Source organism: Podarcis raffonei, chromosome 8, assembly GCF_027172205.1.
Source record: "Podarcis raffonei isolate rPodRaf1 chromosome 8, rPodRaf1.pri, whole genome shotgun sequence".
In the NCBI taxonomy this organism is placed as follows: Eukaryota; Metazoa; Chordata; class Lepidosauria; order Squamata; family Lacertidae; genus Podarcis; species Podarcis raffonei.
The window spans coordinates 6859591-6880697 of NC_070609.1; the positions used below are offsets into that span (position 1 = coordinate 6859591).

At 45.8% G+C, this 21107-nt stretch overlaps 1 protein-coding gene across 1 annotated transcript in view; it reads right to left on the reverse strand.

The window, feature by feature from the left end:
• Positions 1-7042: 7042 nt before the first annotated feature.
• Positions 7043-21107, reverse strand: part of LOC128420260 (SPARC-related modular calcium-binding protein 1-like) — a 67004-nt gene continuing 52939 nt past the window's right edge. Inside the window, exons 9-12 of the mRNA XM_053401852.1 lie at positions 20001-20083; positions 18739-18838; positions 16659-16912; positions 7043-7296 (exon numbers count right to left, since the gene is read on the reverse strand). Of these exons, the coding sequence (XP_053257827.1) occupies positions 16672-16912; positions 18739-18838; positions 20001-20083 (424 nt within the window). The 3' untranslated portion in view covers positions 7043-7296; positions 16659-16671. The remainder of the gene's footprint in view (positions 7297-16658; positions 16913-18738; positions 18839-20000; positions 20084-21107) is intronic.

The window sequence follows — 21107 nt, forward strand, 5'->3', positions numbered from 1 at the left end:
TCCTCGGGACACAGGAAACTCCTTGTATCCAGTTAGATCAAGCGTCCCCCAACCGGCAGCCCTCCAGATGTTTTGGCCTACAACTCCCATGATCCCTAGCTAATAGGACCAGTGCTCAGGGATGATGGGAACTGTAGTCCAAAACATCTGGAGGGCCAAAGGTTGGGGGTGCCTGAGTTAGACCATTGCTCTATCTACCTCAGTATTGGAAACAGAATACAGTGGTACCTCTGGTTGTGAACGGGATCCGTTCTGGAGCCCCGTTCGCAACCTGAGCAGAATGCAACTCGTGTGTGCGCGGGTCGCGATTTGCTGCTTCTGCGCATGCACGTGACGCCATTTTGAGCGTCTGTTACTTCCGGGTCACCGCAGAGCGCAACCCGAAAACGCTCAGCCTGAAGCGTCTTTAACCCAAGGTATGACTAAAAAAATTCCTTCCAGTAGCACGTTAGAGCCCACACAAAAGCTCATACCAATAACAAACTTAAAAAGGACCCCTGACCATTAGGTCCAGTCGTGACCGACTCTGGGGTTGCGGCGCTCATCTCGCTTTATTGGCCGAGGGAGCCAGCGTACAGCTTCCGGGTCATGTGGCCAGCATGACTAAGCCGCTTCTGGCGAAACAGAGCAGCGCACAGAAACGCTATTTAGCTTCCCACCAGAGCGGTACCTATTTATCTACTTGCACTTTGACGTGCTTTCAAACTGCTAGGTTGGCAGGAGCAGGGACCGAGCAACAGGAGCTCACCCCGTCGCGGGGATTCGAAACGCCGACCTTCTGATCGGCAAGTCCTAGGCTCTGTGGTTTAACCCACAGCGCCACCCGCGTCCCAATAACAAACTTAGTTGGTCTCTAAGGTACTACTGGAAGGATTTTTTAATTTTGTTTCCCACACTGACTGGCAGCTGCTCTCCAGCATTTCAGATCCACAATTTCCCCCAGATATACCTGGACACAGCAGAGAAGGAACCTGGGACCGTCCGCCTGCAGAGCAGATGTGCTGCTACTGAGCTATGACCATCATTGCGTGGAGGACAATAGGGGCACGCTGTTGGGACCCCAATTCTTAATTTGTCAAGGGGCACTGTCTACTCCCTCCCCAGTTGCAGATTGTTCTGGGCTATGCTCAATAATTATTATCCGTTACATTTTTGCAGTAAAAAAAACCTTATTGGGACAGAGCTTCTTCGAGATTTGGTGTCCAATACAAAGGACTATCCAAAAAACCGGCAGAGAGGAATTGAGAGAGAATTAAGAGCCTCGGACGTGAGGTCGCCAGGCTGACAGCAGATAGACTGATAGACATTTGTTGGGGTTCGAAACCGGGAAAGGGGGGGTGGGGCTTTGGGAATCCAAAGGGTGTACAATTATACTCTGTTTCCTTTTATTTTGTTTTGCTACTAATATAAAAATGGGGAATTCGTGGAAGGGAATTGGGGTCGACCTTAGAAAAAGATTTTTAAGAATAAGTACTGATGTATAAAGACTCAGGTTTATAAGTTAAAATTGGTTAACTAAAATGAATTAAATATAATAAGGTAAAATTTGGGGACAAGAACTTGCTGAGCTAAAAATTGGAACTGGAATACAAGAAGGGGAGGTGTGGGGAAGTCAAGGAAATTTGTTATTGAAAGTAAGGAATGTAAATTTTATGTGTTTTTAATTGTTTTTTTGTTTTTTCTCTATTTTTTGAAAATTTCAATAAATATCTATAAAAAATAATAATACATTTTTCACCAAGGTGTCTCAAAGCAATTTCCCCTATATACATAAAAAGGAAGGCTGTCATCACGCAGCCCTCGTTGGAGGATTTGTAGCACCTTGTCGAAGTCCTGGATTTGCACGGGGTCAGGGTGGGGGAGTCGAGTGAAAGAGAAGGCAGGTTTTAAAAGAGTGGTCTTAAACAATAGTAGAAGTTTGAATAAAGCGGGGATTGCGGGGGGACGAAGAGGAGCTGTGATATGGGGTTTTGATGGGGGTAGGTGGGGCTGCAAGCACTGTGAGAAGGGGTGGCAGCGCCCAGCACATAATAAGAAATAGAAATAACATAGGCATTAGCCCCAGTTAGGAAAATAGCAAAAACTAAAATACTCGGCTGAAAATACTAGACAGTGGACACTCAGGTTGCGAACGTGATCCGTGCGGGAAGTACGTTCGCAACCCCCAGCGCTGCACATGCGCAGGTCGCGATTCGGTGTTTCTGCGCATGCGCAAAGTGCTCTTTAGTGCTTCTGCACATGTGCAAGCGCCGAAATCCAGAAGTAACCTGTTCCGGTACTTCCAGATTCGGCGCGGTGCGCAACCCAAAATCACACAACCCGAAGCATCTGTAACTCGAGGTATGACTGTAAATTTTAAGGAGCGGATCCTGCCCACTCTACTTAAAAAATTAGTACAAAGCCATTGATGGATTTAACTATCTTCCCAATTTAAAAACCAAAGGTAAACCCATCTAGCTGGGTTTCCCCAGCCACTCTGGGCGGCTTCCAACAAAATATTAAAATACAGTAATGCATCAAACATTAAAAGCTTCCCTAAACAGGGCTGCCTTCAGATGTCTTCTAAAAGTCTGGTAATTGTTGTTCTCTTTGACGTCTGGTGGGAGGGCGTTCCACAGGGCGGGCGCCACTACTGAGAAGGCCCTCTGCCTGGTTCCCTGTAGCCTCACTTCTCGCAATGAGGGAACCGCCAGAAGACCCTGGACCTCAGTGTCCAGGCAGAACGATGGAGGTGGAGACGCTCCTTCAGGTATACAGGACCGAGGCTGTTCAGGGCTTTAAAGGTCAGCCCCAACACTTTGAATTGTGCTCAGAAACATACTTTCAAGACCGGTGTTATATGGTCTCAGCGGCCACTCCCAGTCACCAGTCTAGCTGCCGCATTCCGGATTAGTTGCAGTTTCTGGGTCACCTTCAAAGGTAGCCCCACAGAGAGCGCATTGCAGTAGTCCAAGTGGGAGATAACTAGAGCATGCACCACTCTGGCGAGACAGTCTGCAGGCAGGTAGGGTCTCATCCTGCATACCGGATGGAGCTGGGAGACAGCTGCCCTGGACACAGAATTGACCTGCGCCTCCATGGACAGCTGTGAGTCCAAAATGACTCCCAGGCTGCGCACCTGGTCCTTCAGGGGCACAGTTACCCCATTCAGGACCCGGGAGTCCTCCACACCAGCCCATCCCCTTCCCCCCCAAAACAGTACTTCTGTCTTGTCAGGATTCAACCTCAATCTGTTAGCCGCCATCCATCCTCCAACCTTTATCGCTTTATAAGCAAAAACTGATCCTAGAAACCCCTTAGTTGCTAGTACAGTTGAGGCGGATTGGTGTTTATGTGCTTAGACCCTGGTCTGCAATCTAAACCACTGAGTTCTGCACCAGCTACGGTTTCTGAACCATCTTCAAGGGCAGCCCCAAGTATAGCACACTGCGGTGATCTAAGCGTGGAAGCCACCAGAGCATTGACAACAGAAGTTAGGTTCTATCTGTGCTGCGTTTTTGCATAGTGCTTCGAGACGTTTAAATATTAAGTGGCTTGGATACATGCCTTTAAATAAATAAATACATGAATAAGATACATAAATAAATAAAATTAATTTGTTGGCGGCTCCGCTCTGTCTCTTGCATGCTTGCACTCATTAACAGCCCTTGCCCTCTGCTGATTTAAAAGCCAAGGAGGCCTTTGGTGGTTTTTTAAAAATATATATATTTGGAAGAATGCCAACAGGCTGTGCAGGCACAGTTCAAAAGGTACGTCAGCAGCTGCAGTGGGCGATGTGGCTGGCTGAGCATGGCGCATGGATCTAGTGTTCATGTGCAGTTCTGCGCATTTATGTCCATGTGCACTTCCCTGTTTAGGGAAGCATGTAATGTTTGATAGCTTTGGTGATGATGATGATGATGATGATGTTGGGAGCCACCCAGATGGGTGGGGTAACAAGAAGAAGAATGCGCACTACATCTGACCTTTAAAGCCCTAAACAGCCTCGGTCCAGTATACCTGAAGGAGTGTCTCCACCCCCATCGTTCTACCCAGACACAGGTCCAGCGCTGAGGGCCTTCTGGCGGTTCCCTCACTGCGAGAAGCCAAGCTACAGGGAACCAGGCAGAGGGCCTTCTCGGTAGGGGCACCCGCCCTGTGGAACGCCCTCCCACCAGATGTCAAGGAAATAAACAGCTATCTGGCGTTTAGAAGACATCTGAAGTCAGCCCTGTTTAGGGAAGCTTTTAATGTTTAATAGGTTATTGTATTGTTAGTGTTCTGTTGGAAGCCGCCCAGAGTGGCTGGGGAAACCCAGCTAGACGGGCAGGGTATAAATAATAAATTATTATTATTATTATTATTGGGACACGGGTGGCGCTGTGGGTTAAACCACAGAGCCTAGGACATGCCGATCAGAAGGTCAGCAGTTTGAATCCCCGCGACGGGGTGAGCTCCCGTTGCTCGGTCCCTGCTCCTGCCAACCTAGCAGTTCAAAAGCACATCAAAGTGCAAGTAGATGAATAGGTACCATTCCGGCGGGAAGGTAAACGGCGTTTCCATGCGCTGCTCTGGTTCGCCAGGAGTGGCTCAGTCATGCTGGCCAAATGACCGGGAAGCTGTACGCCGGCTCCCTTGGCCAATAAAGCGAGATGAGCCCCGCAACCCCAGAGTCGGCCATGACTGGACCTAATGGTCAGGGGTCCCTTTACCTTTTCCCCGAAGGCAAAACCAGGGGCTGTGGCAGGAAGCAGTAAATGAGGCCTTCCTGATACATAGGAACCCAGGGAGCTGCCTTATACTGAATCAGACCATTGGTCCACCAGGCTCAGTACTGCCTACTCTAACTGGCAGTTTCAGATAGAGATCTCTCCCAGCCCCAGCTGGAGGTGCCAAGGTTTGCATCTGATACTTTTTCCGTGCAAAGCACACGTCCCATCACAGAACCGCTGCATTTCCCCAAGTCCAGATAGGAGTGTGATAAGAACTTGCTCTCACAGTGGCCCACCAGATGTCTGTGGGAAACCCACAGGAAGCCCTCAAGCGCAAGAGTGCTCTCCTCACCTTTTTTCAGGACACATCTTTTTCATGAGTAGGGTCACCAGTCAGCAAATGTGTCCCCTTTTTTGCTCTTCACAATATGGCAACCCTGTCGTGGATGCATTAGCTGAGATTCGGGGTTGGACTAGATGACCCTCGGGGTCCCTTCCAACTCTACAATTCTATGAAGGTGTGTCCAAGTTAGACCAACCCCCCCTATCTTTACATCTCACCACCCTGCTTACCCGCCGCCCACAGATCACCCTACCTGCATCCGCAACTGCAGAGCGTGACGACAGCCTTTAGTTTCTATGTATATAGGCAGAAAATCCATTTAAGATATAGGACTGTGCATTTGATGACAGGTTACGCAGAACAGGAAAAAGAGGCACAGGATTTTCAGCTTCTGTGCAGGCCCCTGGTCCGGCACCTCTTGTTTTAGGAACGAATCGCTTTGAGTATGAAAATAAAGGATTTAGTAAGCAACCTAAGAAGAGAGAGATCTGTATTACCTGAGCATAAACACTTCTTAAGTAATGCTGTGTTATTCCAGCAGAGGGCGCAAAACTCCAAGGAATTGTGAGCAGGGAAGTATAGAAAAAAATACTTGTTTTCCGCAACCTCAGACACAGGGCTGCACTGGAACCCGAGTTATAACAGGCTGTGGTGGGCAGGAAGTGGTTACAAAGGGGTAATAGGTACAGGGGAACAGGGGAAAGGAAATCAAATGGAAGGTTAAAATAAGATAAAACTGGCTTGCACACAAATACATTAGACTGGTGACCGGGAGTGGCAGCCAAGACCATGTAACACCGGTTCTGAAAGACCTACATTGGTTCCCAGTACGTTTCTGAGCACAATTCAAAGTGTTGGTGCTGACTTTTAAAGCCCTAATGGCATCAAAGGCCCAGTATATCTGAAGGAGCGTCTCCACCCCCATCGTTCTGCCCGGATACTGAGGTCCAGCTCCGAGGGCCTTTTGGCGGTTCCCTCCCTGCGATAAGTGAGGTTACAGGGAACTAGGCAGAGGGCCTTCTTGGTAGTGGCACCCGCCCTGTGGAACGCCCTCCCACCAGATGTCAAAGAGAAAAACAACTATCTGACTTTTAGAAGACATCTGAAGGCAACCCTGTCTGTTGTTGTTGTTGTTTAGTTGTTTAGTCGTGTCCGACTCTTCATGACCCCCTGGACCAGAGCACGCCAGGCACTCCTGTCTTCCACTGCCTCCCGCAGTTTGGTCAGACTCATGTTTGTGGCTTCGAGAACACTGTCCCACCATCTCGTCCTCTGGCGTCCCCTTCTCCTTGTGCCCTCCATCTTTCCCAACATCAGGGTCTTTTCCAGGGAGTCTTCTCTTCTCATGAGGTGGCCAAAGTATTGGAGCCTCAGCTTCAGGATCTGTCCTTCCAGTGAGCACTCAGGGCTGATTTCCTTCAGAATGGAGAGGTTTGATCTTCTTGCAGTCCATGGGACTCTCAAGAGTCTCCTCCAGCACCAGAATTCAAAAGCACCAGTTCTTTGGCGATGAATTGGTTGGCCAGTGTTCTCGAAGCTACCAGCATGAGTTTGACCAAACTGCGGGAGGCAGTGGAAGACAGGAGTGCCTGGCGTGCTCTGCTCCAGGGGGTCACAAAGAGTCGGACACGACTAAATGACTTATCAGCAACAAGCAGATAAGTAAAAATTTTCAATATTCGAGTAGGGCCTCTGATATTAATTCCACGTAAAGGAACCCAGAAATATGAAAGAAACCGCCCTTGTATATCCATAATTTATTGATTCAAATAAACAGACTACAATTCATTTTAAAACCCAGCTGATTTTTTTACGCAACTGAAAAGCACAGCCTTTTGAAACACCCTCTAACAAACATGGAAGTCCCCTTACATTCACTTTTTTCTCTCTCTCTTAAAAATTACGTTGCAAAAATAAAGCAAAGATTATTATTTCTTATTTTTTATACATATATAAAAAAATCTACTAAGGTAGATGGTTTCTGCAGGACTGTTGTTATCTATGTTTCTTTCTTTAAAAAGCAAAAAATAAAATAAAAAGGAAAACACAGAAAATGGACTGACAGCCACGTTTGTCCCACCCCTTTCCACGTTTATCTCCACTTCCCGGAACCATCGTCAACCTTCTGGGCAGAAAGTCCAGTCCGTCTCTTTAAAGTGCAAAGAGTCTGCAACCAGAGGCGGGAATGCAGTGCTCAGAGAATGAGAGAGCGCCCCCTGGGCTTCTGGAGGGGGAAAGCGCCATTCTTTGTCAGGGGGAAGTCTATGGAGAGAGAAAGAGGGAGAGAAATTAAGTTCAGCGGAGGCTCACAATCCACCACCAGCCTGGTCACCTGCGGCGACTAAGAATCACATCTAGGTGAGTAGAAAGGGAGATTTTGCACACCTGGCTTTTTCTTTCAGGATGCGAATCATCAACATAGGTAAGCTTTTTGTAGATTAGCAGTGCATAGTCCTCTGAGTTAGGCTGGGATGAGATTCGACAAAGGTCACTAAGTCAGCTTCACAGAAGAGCGGGGGTCACGTATCTCCAGGGCCGGATTTAGGTTTGATGAGGCCCTAAGCTACTGAAGGTTATGGGGTCCTTTGTATGTCCAGCTCTCCTTTGTCAACAACAAATGTTGCTGTTTTGTGTGTTGAATATATGGTAATTTATGGACCTACAGTGGTACCTTGGGTTATAGACGCTTTGGGTTACAAACTCCGCTAACCAGGAAGTGGTTGCTCCAGGTTAAGAACTTTGCCCCAGGATAAGAACAGAAATCGTGCGCCAGTGGCGCAGCGGCAGTGGGAGACCCCATTAGCGAAAGCACACTTCAGGTTAAGAACCGTTTTAGGTTAAGAACGGACCTCTGGAACGAATTCTTAACCCAAGGTACCACTGTAATAGGTATATAAAGCCATTTGCACATGTTGCCATGCAAAGAGTCCATGCAGAATGTAGGCACCCTATATATCGAATTGAGCAAACTGGTGAAATTTTAGGGAGCAAGCTAGCAGACGGGGCCCATTACTTACATCATAGGAGCCTACACAACACAAAACACTGTTGCTGTATGCAGGTTTTATTTTATTTGTTGTTTCTCTTATATTCTGGAATGTACATCCAGGTTTTTTCCTTTAAATTTTTTTTGGGGGCCCCCAAGAGAGCGGGCTTCTAAGCTATAGCTTGTTTAGCTTATACATAAATCTTGACAGCGTGCAAGCATGGCTTGATATGCAGCGAGGAGGAAATGACTTTGCTGTGCTTTAAACCGCTAATGTGAACATAAAAAGGTAAAGGTACCCCTGACCATTAGGTCCAGTCGTGGCTGACTCTGGGGTTGTGGCGCTCATCTCGCTTTACTGGCCGAGGGAGCCGGCGCACAGCTTCCGGGTCATGTGGCCAGCATGACTGAGCCACTTCTGGTGAACCAGAGCAGCGCACGGAAACACCGTTTACCTTCCCGCCAGAGCGGTACCTATTTATCTACTTGCACTTTGATGTGCTTTCGAACTGCTAGGTTGGCAGGAGCAGGGACCGAGCAACGGGAGCTCACCCCGTCGCAGGGATTCGAACCGCCAACCTTCTGATCGGCAAGTCCTAGGCTCTGTGGTTTAACCCACAGCGCTACCCACGTCCCTAATGTGAACATACCCTGTGCTTAATCTGTTATGAAATAGCAGCTGAGTCTTTTGCAGAGGAGGCCATGGGATGCGTACCCAGCCTTCAGAAACTGACCCATCCTTAATTTCACATCCCCACCCTAGAAAGATAACCTGAATGCAAACGGAAAGTTTTTCAGACTGTCATTCTTTGCTCCTGCAGGTAGTTTCCAGGAGCTTGTGCTAGAGGCAGTGAATTAAATTGGGAAGAGGAAAAACCAACCCGAAAGGCAGGGAGAAGCTTGGGGACAATTAAGCAAATGAAGAAATGCAAAATTAAAATTTTGTCACTTATACATATCTGGTGGACCTGTAAAAAAATCAAAAGCTTCTGGGATATAGTATATGATGAACTTAAAAACTTTAAAGCCCTAAACGGCCTCGGTCCAGTATATCTGAAGGAGCGTCTCCACCCCCATCGTTCTACCTGGACATTGAGGTCCAGCTCCGAGGGCCTTCTGGTGGTTCCCTTGCTGCAAGAAGTGAGGTTACAGGGAACCAGGCAGAGGGCCTTCTCGGTAGTGGCACCCGCCCTGTGGAACGCCCTCCCACCAGATGTCAAAGAGAACAACACCTACCAGACTTTTAGAAGACATCTGAAGGCAGCCCTGTTTAGGGAAGTTTTTAATGTTTGATGTATTACAGTATTTTAATATTTTTTTGGAACCCGCCCAGAGTGCCTGGGGAAGCCCAGCCAGATGAGCGGGGTATAAATAATAAATTATTATTATTATTATTATTATTAAAAAAAGTTAGCAAAAGTAGCAAAAGATCGGAAAATATTGCTTCATGCTGCAGGCACAGCAAGGACCTTAATTGCCAAAAAATGGAAAAAAAGAATTTGGCAGGATAAACAAAAAAGGAATGGCAGGATAAATTATTATACCTGAAGGAGCATCTCCACCCCCATCGTTCAGCCCAGACACTGAGGTCCAGCGCTGAGGGCTTTCTGGCGGTTCCCTCATTGCGAGAAGTGAGATTACAGGGAACCAGGCAGAGGGCCTTTTCGGTAGTGGCACCCGCCCTGTGGAACACCCTCCCACCAGATGTAAAAGAAATAAGCAGCTATCTTCTTTTTAAAGGACATCTGAAGGCAGCCCTGTTTAGGGAAGTTTTTAATATTTAATGCTGTATTGTTTTTAACACTTGATTGGAAGCCGCCCAGAGTGGCTGGGGAAACTCAGCCAGATGGGCGGGGTACAAATAATAAATTATTATTATTATTATTATAGATTATACTGAATTGGCCAGATAAACAGAGACAATTAGGGGACAACCCAGACAAGGATTTAAAAAAGCATGGGGGAAATGCAGAGAATACTTTACCAAACACTGCCCCAAAATATACACCTGGACTTGTTTCGATTAATTTCTGCAGGAGACTTTGCGGTTTTTTAAGTCAGAATTAGGAAAAACTGTAATAATCACATATAAAAAAACCAGTATGCAAGAAGTAAATAAGGAGGCCATTTACAGGATAAAGTCTTTTTATATTATGTTTTCTTTGTGTAAGGGGATAGTAGTTTAATTTTGATAATTAAATTGGCAACGGCGGTGGGTTTGTTTGTATGAATGAGTTGTTGTGGACCGTGTTGTAAATAATACCGAAAACAGAGACTGAAAAGACCCAACTTAAAAACTACCGTCCCATATCCTTATTAAATGTGGATTACAAAATTTTTGCTGACATTTTGGCTAAGAGATTGAAAAGAGTATTGATTGAAGAGATACATAAGGACCAGGCGGGCTTTCTGCCGGGAAGACATATATCTGACAATTTGAGGAACGTAATTGACATCTTGGAAAAGCTAGATGTGGATATAAATACTAAAGCTGTTCTGATATTTGTGGATGCGGAGAAAGCCTTTGATAACATTTCTTGGAGTTTTATGAAAAAGAACCTACAGGGTATGGGGGTAGGCCAAGGGTTTGAAAATGGTATAGGTGCAATATATTCCGAACAAAAGGCTAAATTAATTGTAAATAATGTGGTTACGGAACAATTTAAGATTGAAAAAGGGACACGACAAGGATGCCCAATTTCCCCTTTACTTTTCATATCGGTCCTGGAGGTCTTGCTGAACATGATTAGAAGGGACCGGTTGGTTAAAGGTATACAGGTCGGAGCCAAACAATATAAATTGAGAGCATTTGCAGATGATCTAGTTTTGACATTACAGGAGCCAGAATCTAGTACAAAAAGAGTTTTAGAATTAATCCAAGAATTTGGTCAGGTGGCAGGATTTAAATTGAATAAGACCAAAACCAAGGTTTTAGAGAAAAATATGACATTGTTTGAAAAAGAGAAATTCCAGAATGAAACAGGTCTGTCTGTGGTGAGGAAGGTGAAATATCTGGGGATTAATATGACATCTAAAAATGGGAACTTATTTAAAAATAATTATGAGAAATGCTGGTCAGAAGTGAAAAAAGATCTCGAAATATGGTCAAATCTGAAGCTTTCCTTGATGGGTCGAATAGCAGCTATTAAGATGAATGTATTGCCTAAAATGTTGTTTCTGTTCCAAACACTACAAATTGTGGACAAGATGGACTGTTTTAAGAAGTGGCAGAAAGATATCTCTAAATTTATCTGGCAGGGCAAGAAGCCCAGGATAAAATATAAGACTTTAACTGATGCAAAAGAAAGGGGTGGCTTTGCCCTGCCAGACTTCAGACTGTACTATGAGTCAGCAGCATTCTGCTGGCTGAAAGATTGGCTGCTTCTTGAAAACACGGACATTTTGGATTTAGAAGGTTTTAACAATGTTTTTGGATGGCATGCATATTTGTGGTATGACAAGGTTAAAGCTCACAAAGCATTTAAAAATCATATTGTCAGGAGATCTTTGTTTAATGTCTGGATCAGATACAAGGATTTACTTGAAAATAAAACCCCAAGGTGGTTGTCACCAATGGAAGCGAAAGCTCAGAAAAAACTCAATATGGAGGCCAGTTGGCCAAAATATTGGGAAATTTTGGAGCAAGAAGGAGATAGACTGAAACTGCAGAGTTTTGAGAAATTAAAAAATAGAGTCCGAGACTGGTTACATTATTTTCAGATAAGGGAGGCATACAATTTGGACAGGAAAATTGGCTTCCAGGTGGAAAAATCTAAATTAGAAACAGAAGTGCTAGAACCTAAAACTAAAATCATGTCAAAAATGTATAACTTGCTGCTGAAATGGAATACACAGGATGAAACGGTTAAGTCAGCTATGATTAAATGGGCACAAGATCTTGGACATAACATCATGTTTGCTGACTGGGAACAGTTATGGACCACAGGTATGAAATTTACGGCATGTAATGCCTTAAGAGAGAATATTATGAAAATGATATACAGGTGGTACATAACCCCAGTCAAGCTCGCAAAAATATATCACTTGCCCGATAATAAATGCTGGAAATGTAAGGATGTTGAAGGTACATTCTTTCACCTTTGGTGGACGTGCCCAAAGATTAAGGCCTTCTGGGAAATGATTTATAATGAAATGAAAAAGGTACTTAAGTATACCTTCCTGAAAAAACCAGAGGCTTTTCTCTTGGGCATAGTCGGCCATTTGGTGCCAAAGAAGGACAGAACTTTTTTTATGTATGCTACAACAGCAGCAAGAATACTTATAGCAAAGCACTGGAAGACTCAAGATCTACCCACTCTGGAAGAATGGCAGATGAAGTTGATTGACTGTATGGGACTGGCAGAAATGACCGGCAGGATCCGCGACCAGGGAGAAAAGGCAGCAGAAGAAGATTGGAAGAAATTCAAGGATTATCTACAGAAATATTATAAAATTAATGAACTTTGAAAAGATGTTGGTTTGAACTTTGGTGGTCTCTAGCTGTTATGATAAAGATAATGGGGATTATAATTGTTTATGTTATTAAATTTAAAAAAGTTGAATGGAAAATAAGGTTTTATTTTAAAAGGAATGTTAAGAGATTAGGATTTGCTGAATTAATAAATTGAACTAGAGAACAAGAAGGGGAGGTATGAGGAAGTCAAAGAAACATGTGAATGAAAAACTGTTATTGAAACCGAATTGTTTTTAATATTTTTCTTTTTCTTTTTCTTTTTGTGTTTATATAAAATTGGAAAATTCAATAAATATTCATTTAAAAAAAAAAATTATTAATAAAAATTAAAAATAAGATTCCGTCACGTGCATTGTGCGAAGTTAACAGGGGGGAAAAAGAAACCCAAAGCATTTTAGACTTTAATTAGGGTTTGGAATCTCCCACACGCAGTTGCAAGGAACAAGGAATCAATTTGCCCTGTTTTGGGAGGTGCGTAGAGTGTTTCAAGTTAACCCCCCCCAACTTTCTGCTCCGAGTCGACGCTGCAAGCATTTTGCAGGCAACTGTGTCCCGCGCAGCTAATCCACGCTTAATCCACCAGAAGGTATTGCACAGAGTCCCCCTTTGTCTGCGATGGAAGCTGGTAGAAGGAGAGGCTGGAGCTGGATTTAAGTTATATGAGTCGGGTGGGGAAGGGTGGTTAGGGGGCCTTGGTGATGCTTTGAGAGAGGAACAGTTTGTTCCAAGCCCTGGCAAATCTCAGAGGCTGGCGAGGCTGCTGCTGGTGCTGCTGCTTTAGAGACCAGAGGCCAAGGAGATGGGCAAGGAATAATAATAATAATAATAATAATAATAATAATAATAATAATAATAATTTATTATTTATACCCCGCCCATCTGGCTGGGTTTCCCCAGCCACTCTGGGCGGCTTCCAACAAAATTTTAAAATACAATAATCTATTAAATATTAAAAGCTTCCCGAAAAAGGACTCCCTTCAGATGTCTTCTAAAAGTTTGGTACAGTGGTACCTCGGGTTAAGTACTTAATTCGTTCCGGAGGTCTGTTCTTAACCTGAAACTGTTCTTAACCTGAAGCACTAATTTAGCTAATGGGGCCTCCTGCTGCCGCCGCGCCACCAAAGCACAATTTCTGTTCTTATCCTGAAGCAAAGTTCTTAACCTGAAGCACTATTTCTGGGTTAGCGGAGTCTGTAACCTGAAGCGTATGTAACCCGAGGTACCACTGTAGTTATTTTTCTCTTTGACATCTGAAGGGAGGGCGTTTCACAGGGCGGGTGCCACCACCGAGAAGGCCCTCTGCCTGGTTCCCTGCAACTTGGCTTCTCGCAGTGAGGGAACTGCCAGAAGGCCCTCGGAGCTGGATCTCAGTCCTGAACGATGGGGGTGGAGACGGTGCTTTAGATATACTGGACCGAGGCCGTTTAGGGCTTTAAAGGTCAGCACCAACACTTTGAATTGTGCTCGGAAACGTACTGGGAGCCAGTGTAGATCTTTCAAGACTGGTGTTATATGATCTTGGCAGCCGCTCCCAGTCACCAGTCTAGCTGCCGCATTCTGGATTAGTTGTAGTTTCTGAGTCACCTTTAAAGGTAGCCCCACATAGAGCCTTGATCTTTAAAGCCCTAAACTCCTACTGCCCTGCATACCTGAAGGAGCGTCTCCACCCCATCGTTCTGCCCAGACACTGTGGTCCAGCTCTGAGGGCCTTCTGGCAGTTCCCTCATTGCGAGAAGTGAGGTTACAGGGAACCAGGCAAAGGGCCTTCTCGGTAGTGGCACCAACCTAGTGGAACGCCCTCCCATCAGTTGTCTACGTACTGGGAGCCAGTGTAGGTCTTTCAAGACCGGTGTTATATGGTCTCGGCAGCCGTTCCCAGTCCCCAGTCTAGCTGCTGCATTCTGGATTAAGGAAAGCCAGGTGACCAATTTGGAGGCAGAAAAACGGGATCCCAGGGGAGTTGGCTGAGCAAGCAAGAAGTTTCACAGGACTCAGAGCTATGAAGCACGCAAGCAGGTTGCCTTCCTGGGCGCTCACAGGTGCGATTATTTGTGGAGAGACAAGGAGCAGGGTGGAAACAGCATCCAAATTACTTGTCATTGATGACAGGCGTAGGAAAGCTAGGAATTTGTGGCCCATTTCATCACCTCTTTGCATTTTTTATTTTTATATTTACAATCAAGCAGTGTTTAAATATCATGAAACAAGAGGACTGGGGAAAATTCAGAGAATATTTGAAGACTGTATGTGAGGAACAAACAACGCTAGTGTGTTTTAAAGAAGCTTTGTGAAAAAATAAGGAATATTGCAAGAATGTAAATGAGGACAGAAAAATTTTACTTAAAGGCGATAGTATAATTAAGGAATGTGAAGATAGAAATTTAACTACGGATGATTGTCAGAGGAGTTGAGGGAGGTTCAATAAGTCAAAATATGTGATTTGGAAAACTGTATGATTGGAGATATTATGGAAAAATTTAATAAAAAATCTATTAAAAAAAGAAAAGAAAAAAAGAAAAAAAATAAATTTCATGAAACAATTTATATATTTTTTTAAAAAATCAAATTCTCAGAATGCCAAATTTTACATCCATTACTCTTTATCCGTCTGTCTATCCATCTGTTGACATATCAATCTATCTATAGTTCTACCCCAGCAGAATTTTGGAACATATACGAGGGCTGCCCAATGTTTGGAATTTTCCGGACATAGCTGGGATTCGTCTGCCGAAAATTTCGTCCTGGCAAAATTCGGTTAAAATGTCCAGGGAAACCCAGGCGTATTTCAGCCCACATAGGAAATGTTGATTTTGAGGGGCGAATTTCCTAAAAGATAGCTAAAAAGGTAAAGGGACCCGTGTCCATTAGGTCCAGTCGTGGCCGATTCTGGGGTTGCGCCGCTCATCTCACTTTATTGGCCGAGGGAGCCGGCATACAGCTTCCGGGTTGTGTGGCCAGCATGACTAAGCTGCTTCTGGCGAACCAGAGCAGTGCACGGAAAAACCGTTTACCTTCCCGCCGGAGCGGTACCTATTTATCTACTTGCACTTTGACGTGCTTTCGAACTGCTAGGTTGGCAGGAGCTGGGACCGAGCAATGGGAGCTCACCCCGTCACAGGGATTCGAACAGCCAACCTTCTGATCGGCAAGTCCTAGGCTTGGTGGTTTAACCCACAGCGTCACCCACGCCCCTAAAAGATAGCTTAGAAAACTTCAATTTATTTATTTATTTGTTGGAGACTTTGCAAAAAACAACATCAAACCCACTTTGGGGGGGGGGGAAAGGGATCTGAGAGATCACGGTTCAGTTCCCCACTCAGCCATGAAACTCACTGGGTGTGGCCTTTTTAGCCAGCCGCTCCCTCTCAGCCTAACCTACCCCACAGGGTTGTTCTGAGGAGAAAAATAGGGAGATCTTTGCACACCACTTTTAACTCCCTGGAGGAAAGGTGAGGTATAAATGATGATGATGATGATAAATTTTATTTATACCCGCCCTCCCCGGCCAGAGCAGGGCTCAGGGCAGCTAACATACAGTAAAAACAAAATAGGGGGGGAAAACCCAATTTAAAATACAGGTTAAAATGCCATTTAAAATGCAGCCTCATTTTAAAAGTAGCCCATAGATCAAAACCATAAGGGGAGGGAAACATAAGGGTCAGATTGAGTCCAAACCAAAGGCCAGGCGGAACAGCTCCGTCTTGCAGGCCCTGCGGAAAGATGTCAAGTCCCGCAGGGCCCTGGTCTCTTGTGACAGAGCGTTCCACCAAGTCGGGGCCAGTACTGAAAAGGCCCTGGCGCTAGTTGAGACCAATCTAACCACCTTGCGACCTGGGACTTCCAAAATGTTGTCATTTGCGGACCTTAAGGTCCTCCGCGGGGCATACCAGGAGAGGCGGCCCCGTAGGTATGTGGGTCCTAGGCCGCGTAGGGCTTTAAAGGTCAAAACCAGCACCTTAAACCTGACCCTGCACTCCACCGGGAGCCAGTGCAGCTGGAAAAGCACTGGATGAATGGCAAGGACCCCGTAAGGAGCCTCACCGCGGCATTCTGCACCCGCTGGAGTTAATAATAATAATAATAATAATAATAATAATAATAATAATAATAATAAAAATTGTGGAGTTACCAACAGGTGAGCGAGGGGCACGGGAGTATACGCACCACGTGTGTAGGGCTAACTGAGCCCCAGGCAGCCTTTGAGCTCATGCAAGGAGATCAGCTTGTTCTCATCCAGGTCGCAGTAGTCCAGGAACTTGCGGACGCAGCGCTTGGGCCGGGTGTTCCTCTTCATGTAGAGCTTGAGGGGCCGCAGCTCCCGCTCGCTGATGCTGTTGCTGAAGTCCTTGTCCAGGCGGACAAACTGCCAGCGCACCGCTCGCTCCTCCAGGCTGGGCCCCGTCAGGCTGTCCGAAAACCTGCAGGTGGGGAGCAGAGGGGGTCAGGAGAGCCTTGCTGGATCAGGGAAACCTAGTTTGGGGGGGGCCAGGACATGGGCATTCCTTGAAAAAGAGAAATGTCTTTTAAAGCATTGTTGCCTGCCAAGGGACGTGGGTGGCGCTGTGGGTTAAACCACAGAGCCTAGGACTTGCCAATCAGAAGGTCGGTGGTTCGAATCCCCGCGACGGAGTGAGCTCCCGTTGCTCGGTCCCTGCTCCTGCCAACCTAGCAGTTCGAAAGCACGTCAAAGTGCAAGTAGATGAATAGGTACGGCTCCGGCGGGAAGGTAAACGGCGTTTCCGTGCGCTGCTCTGGTTCGCCAGAAGCGGCTTAGTCCTGCTGGCCACATGACCCGGAAGCTGTACGCCGGCTCCCTCGGCCAATAAAGCGAGATGAGCGGCGCAACCCCAGAGTTGGCCACGACTGGACCTAATGGTCAGGGGTCCTTTTACCTTTATTGTTGCCTGCCACCCCAAACTCCAGGAGTGCAGGCTTGGAATCTAGCAAAAATTCTAGAATCATAGAGTTCTAGAGTTGGAAGGGACCCCAAGGATGCTCTAGTCCAGGGGTCAGCGAACTTTTTCAGCAGGGGGCCGGTCCACTGTCCCTCAGACCTTGTGGGGGGCCGGACTATATTTTATTTTGGGGGCAATGAACGAATTCCTATGCCCCACAAATAACCCAGAGATGCATTTTAAATAAAAGCACACATTCTACTCATGTCAAAACACGCTGATTCCTGGACCGTCCGTGGGCCGGATTTAGAAGGGTATTGGGCCGGATCTGGCCCCCGGGCCTTAGTTTGCCTACCCCTGATCTAGAGGTCCTGGGCTGACCAGATGACAAGACTCCCCTCTCGGCCTCGCTGATGTGGTCCAAAGGAAAGCGGAGCAAGACGTTTGGCACCAGCTGGGATGAAGGAACTGGCAGAAGGAGGCGTACAAGGTGCCATCCAACTGCCTTAGGAACTCCAGTCTGCATTTGTATTTTTCCCCCTTTTGTATTTTTTTTTGTATTTTGTTTGTATTTTGAGAAAGTAATAATCATACATAAATAAGAATAAAAATGTGCGCCCCACCACCGAGACCATTCCATTGTAACTACCTAACCTCCCAGAATTGATTTCACCCCCCGAGGCTTACTCCATTGTTTCTCAAGACAGACCAGATGGCAACAACTTATGGTGGTCCTTAGGTGGCAACTATGGTTTTCCCAGTAGTGATGTATGGAAGTGAGAGCTGGACCATAAAGAAGGCTGATCGCCGAAGAATTGATGCTTTTGAATTCTGGTGCTGGAGGAGACTCTTGAGAGTCCCATGGACTGCAAGAAGATCCAACCTCTCCATTCTGAAGGAAATCAGCCCTGAGTGCTCACTGGAAGGACAGATCCTGAAGCTGAGGCTCCAATACTTTGGCCGCCTCATGAGAAGAGAAGACTCCCTGGAAAAGACCCTGATGTTGGGAAAGATGGAGGGCACAAGGAGAAGGGGACGACAGAGGACGAGATGGTGGGACAGTGTTCTCGAAGCTACCAGCATGAGTCTGACCAAACTGCGGGAGGCAGTGGAAGATAGGAGTGCCTGGCGTGCTCTGGTCCGTGGGGTCATGAAGAGTCGGACACGACTAAACAACTAAACAACAACAAGATGACCATTACCTCACAAGCAAACCTGTTTCTGGTTCAACGATGGAATCCTCTATTAGATTTCAACTCTTGCTTAAAACGTTTGGCAACAACTCTCTCCCCTGTGCCCCTTCAGAGAGAGAGAGAGAGAGGGAGAGAAAGAGAAAGAGCAGTATTTACCTTCGGTATGGAACGGGCATCATCCTCGACTGCAACATGTCGGAAGCCAAGGCCTTGATCAGATTGGAGAGGAACTCTACCTTCTTGGACCCTGGACAACCTAGCAGGAAAGAACAAAGGGAATAATTTGCCTCTTGAGACTCACACGGGTCTGTGCCATAGCTGTCAACGTTTCCCGTCTTTTAAGGGAAATTCCCTTATTCGGAATAGGATTCTGTTATGTACTGAAGTTCTCACCCTGGGCCAGCAGGGGGATACTGTAGATAGTTATGCAAATAAGGGATCGAAAGTGACGTTCAGTGATTGGATAGTTTTAGAAAATGGTTACAGTTACGTTGTACTGGAGCTCTATATAAGCAGGCTGACTGAACCCTTCAGTTCAGTTCTGTTCTAGCCTCTGAATAAATAAGAGCTGTTTGAAGAATCGCTGTGTCGCCTGATATGTTCACCCACAACTTAACAGATTCCTCGCAAGAAAAGGCAAAAGTTGACAGCTATGGTCTGTGCTCAGTGGCACCTGGTGAAAAAGTGTTTGAAAAGAAGCAGAGATTCAGTATTGTTGGCCCAGAAATGGAAGCAAGAAGAAATACAGCGGTACCTCGGGTTACATACTCTTCAGGTTACAGACGCTTCAGGTTACAGACTCCGCTAACCAAGAAATAGTGCCTCGGGTTAAGAACTTTGCTTCAGGATGAGAACAGAAATCGTGCTCCAGCGGTGTGGCAGCAGCAGGAGGCCCCATTAGTTAAAGTGGTGCTTCAGGTTAAGATCAGTTTCAGGTTAAGAACGGACTTCCGGAACGAATTAAGTACTTAACCCGAGGTACCACTGTACCGATGAAAGAAGAATGGCAGACAAAATTAACTATGCAGAATTGGACAAAATGACAGGAAGGATTCGAAACCTGCAGGACCAGAGATTTACAGAAGTTTGGAAGAAATATACGAATTATTTGAAGAGCAACTGTAGTCAACAAATTACGCTAGTCGGACTACAAGAGGTTTTGAAAGGAGAAATATATGAAACATTGCAAAGAAGATAAAGAAGAGAGATATTAGTTATTTAAATGTAACAGTGAAAGTAAGAAATGTAAATTAAGTGAAGAGATTGGAAAATTTTCAGATGTGATTGATGGAAGTCAAAAAGACGTATAAGATATAAAAGCATGTTTAATAATTGTTGAAAATGATATGTTAAAAAACTAATAAAATATTTATTTAAAAAAAAAGAAAAAAAGAAGAAGAAGAGATTCATGATCTCACCTGGCAGAAGCCGATCCCGGAACAGGGAGCTCATTTCTGCATTCTTGGCCGCCACATCTGCCTCGCAGTCCGGGGGGAAGTTCCTGCGAGAAAGAAAGACGAGAGACGCCGAGCGAATACTAACATCAACGAGAATACTAGCAATGACAGCAATATGATTGATTTTTTTAATCCCCCTCTTCAGTCAGAAAAGGCAGTCAGTCAGAAACTCAGCGACTGTCCCTGTCCTCAAGCTTACAATATGAGAGACACAGCACAAAAGGAAAAGGGGCTGGAAAGGATGAGGAAAAAAGAAAGCTCAGGCACCGATTCCTACCGGGGCTGGGCGATAATCAGCTTTTCGACATCACAGGTGAGCGGGCAAGATGCAGAGGGAGGAACAAGCTATCGGCCCCTCGCCGATACAGCTTGTTTCTCCCTCCCCGTCGTATATATCGCTGGTGAAACCGCCATCGCTCCTGAGTCCGCCCACTGGACGCTGCCAGCAAAGGGACGCAGGAGTGGCGGAGGTTTCACCAGCAATATATCGCTAAGTGAAACCAACATCGCAGTCTGCTGCTCATACCGGTCCTGGGCAAAACAGTGGTGCCTTGGTTTAAGAACAGCTTAGTTTATGAACAACTTGGATTGAGAACGCTGCAAACCCGGAAGTAGGTGTTTTGGTTTGTGAACTTTGCCTTGGAAGCAGAACATGTTCCGCTCCCTGTTGAGTGTAAATTGAGACCCTGCCGCTATGGGAAAGCATGCCTTGGTTTCAGAACGCTTTGGTTTAAGAACGGACTTCCGGAATGGATTCAGTTCGCAATCCAAGGTACCACTGTATATCGATATATATCGCCCAGACCTGATTTACAGAAATATTGTGGGGAAGACCACTAATAAACAAAACAGACTGAATGCTTAATAAGCAGGTCATCTGGAGACACTGTAGTTTGTCAAGGGTGCTGGGAATTGTAGCTCTGAGGTGTGTAATCTATAGTTCCCAGGATTCATGTGAGGAGGCGGGAGGATGTGTCTTCAATGTACAGTGGTACCTTGGGTTACAAACGCTTCAGGTTACAGACTCCGCTAACCCAGAAATAGTGCTTCAGGGTAAGAACTTTGCTT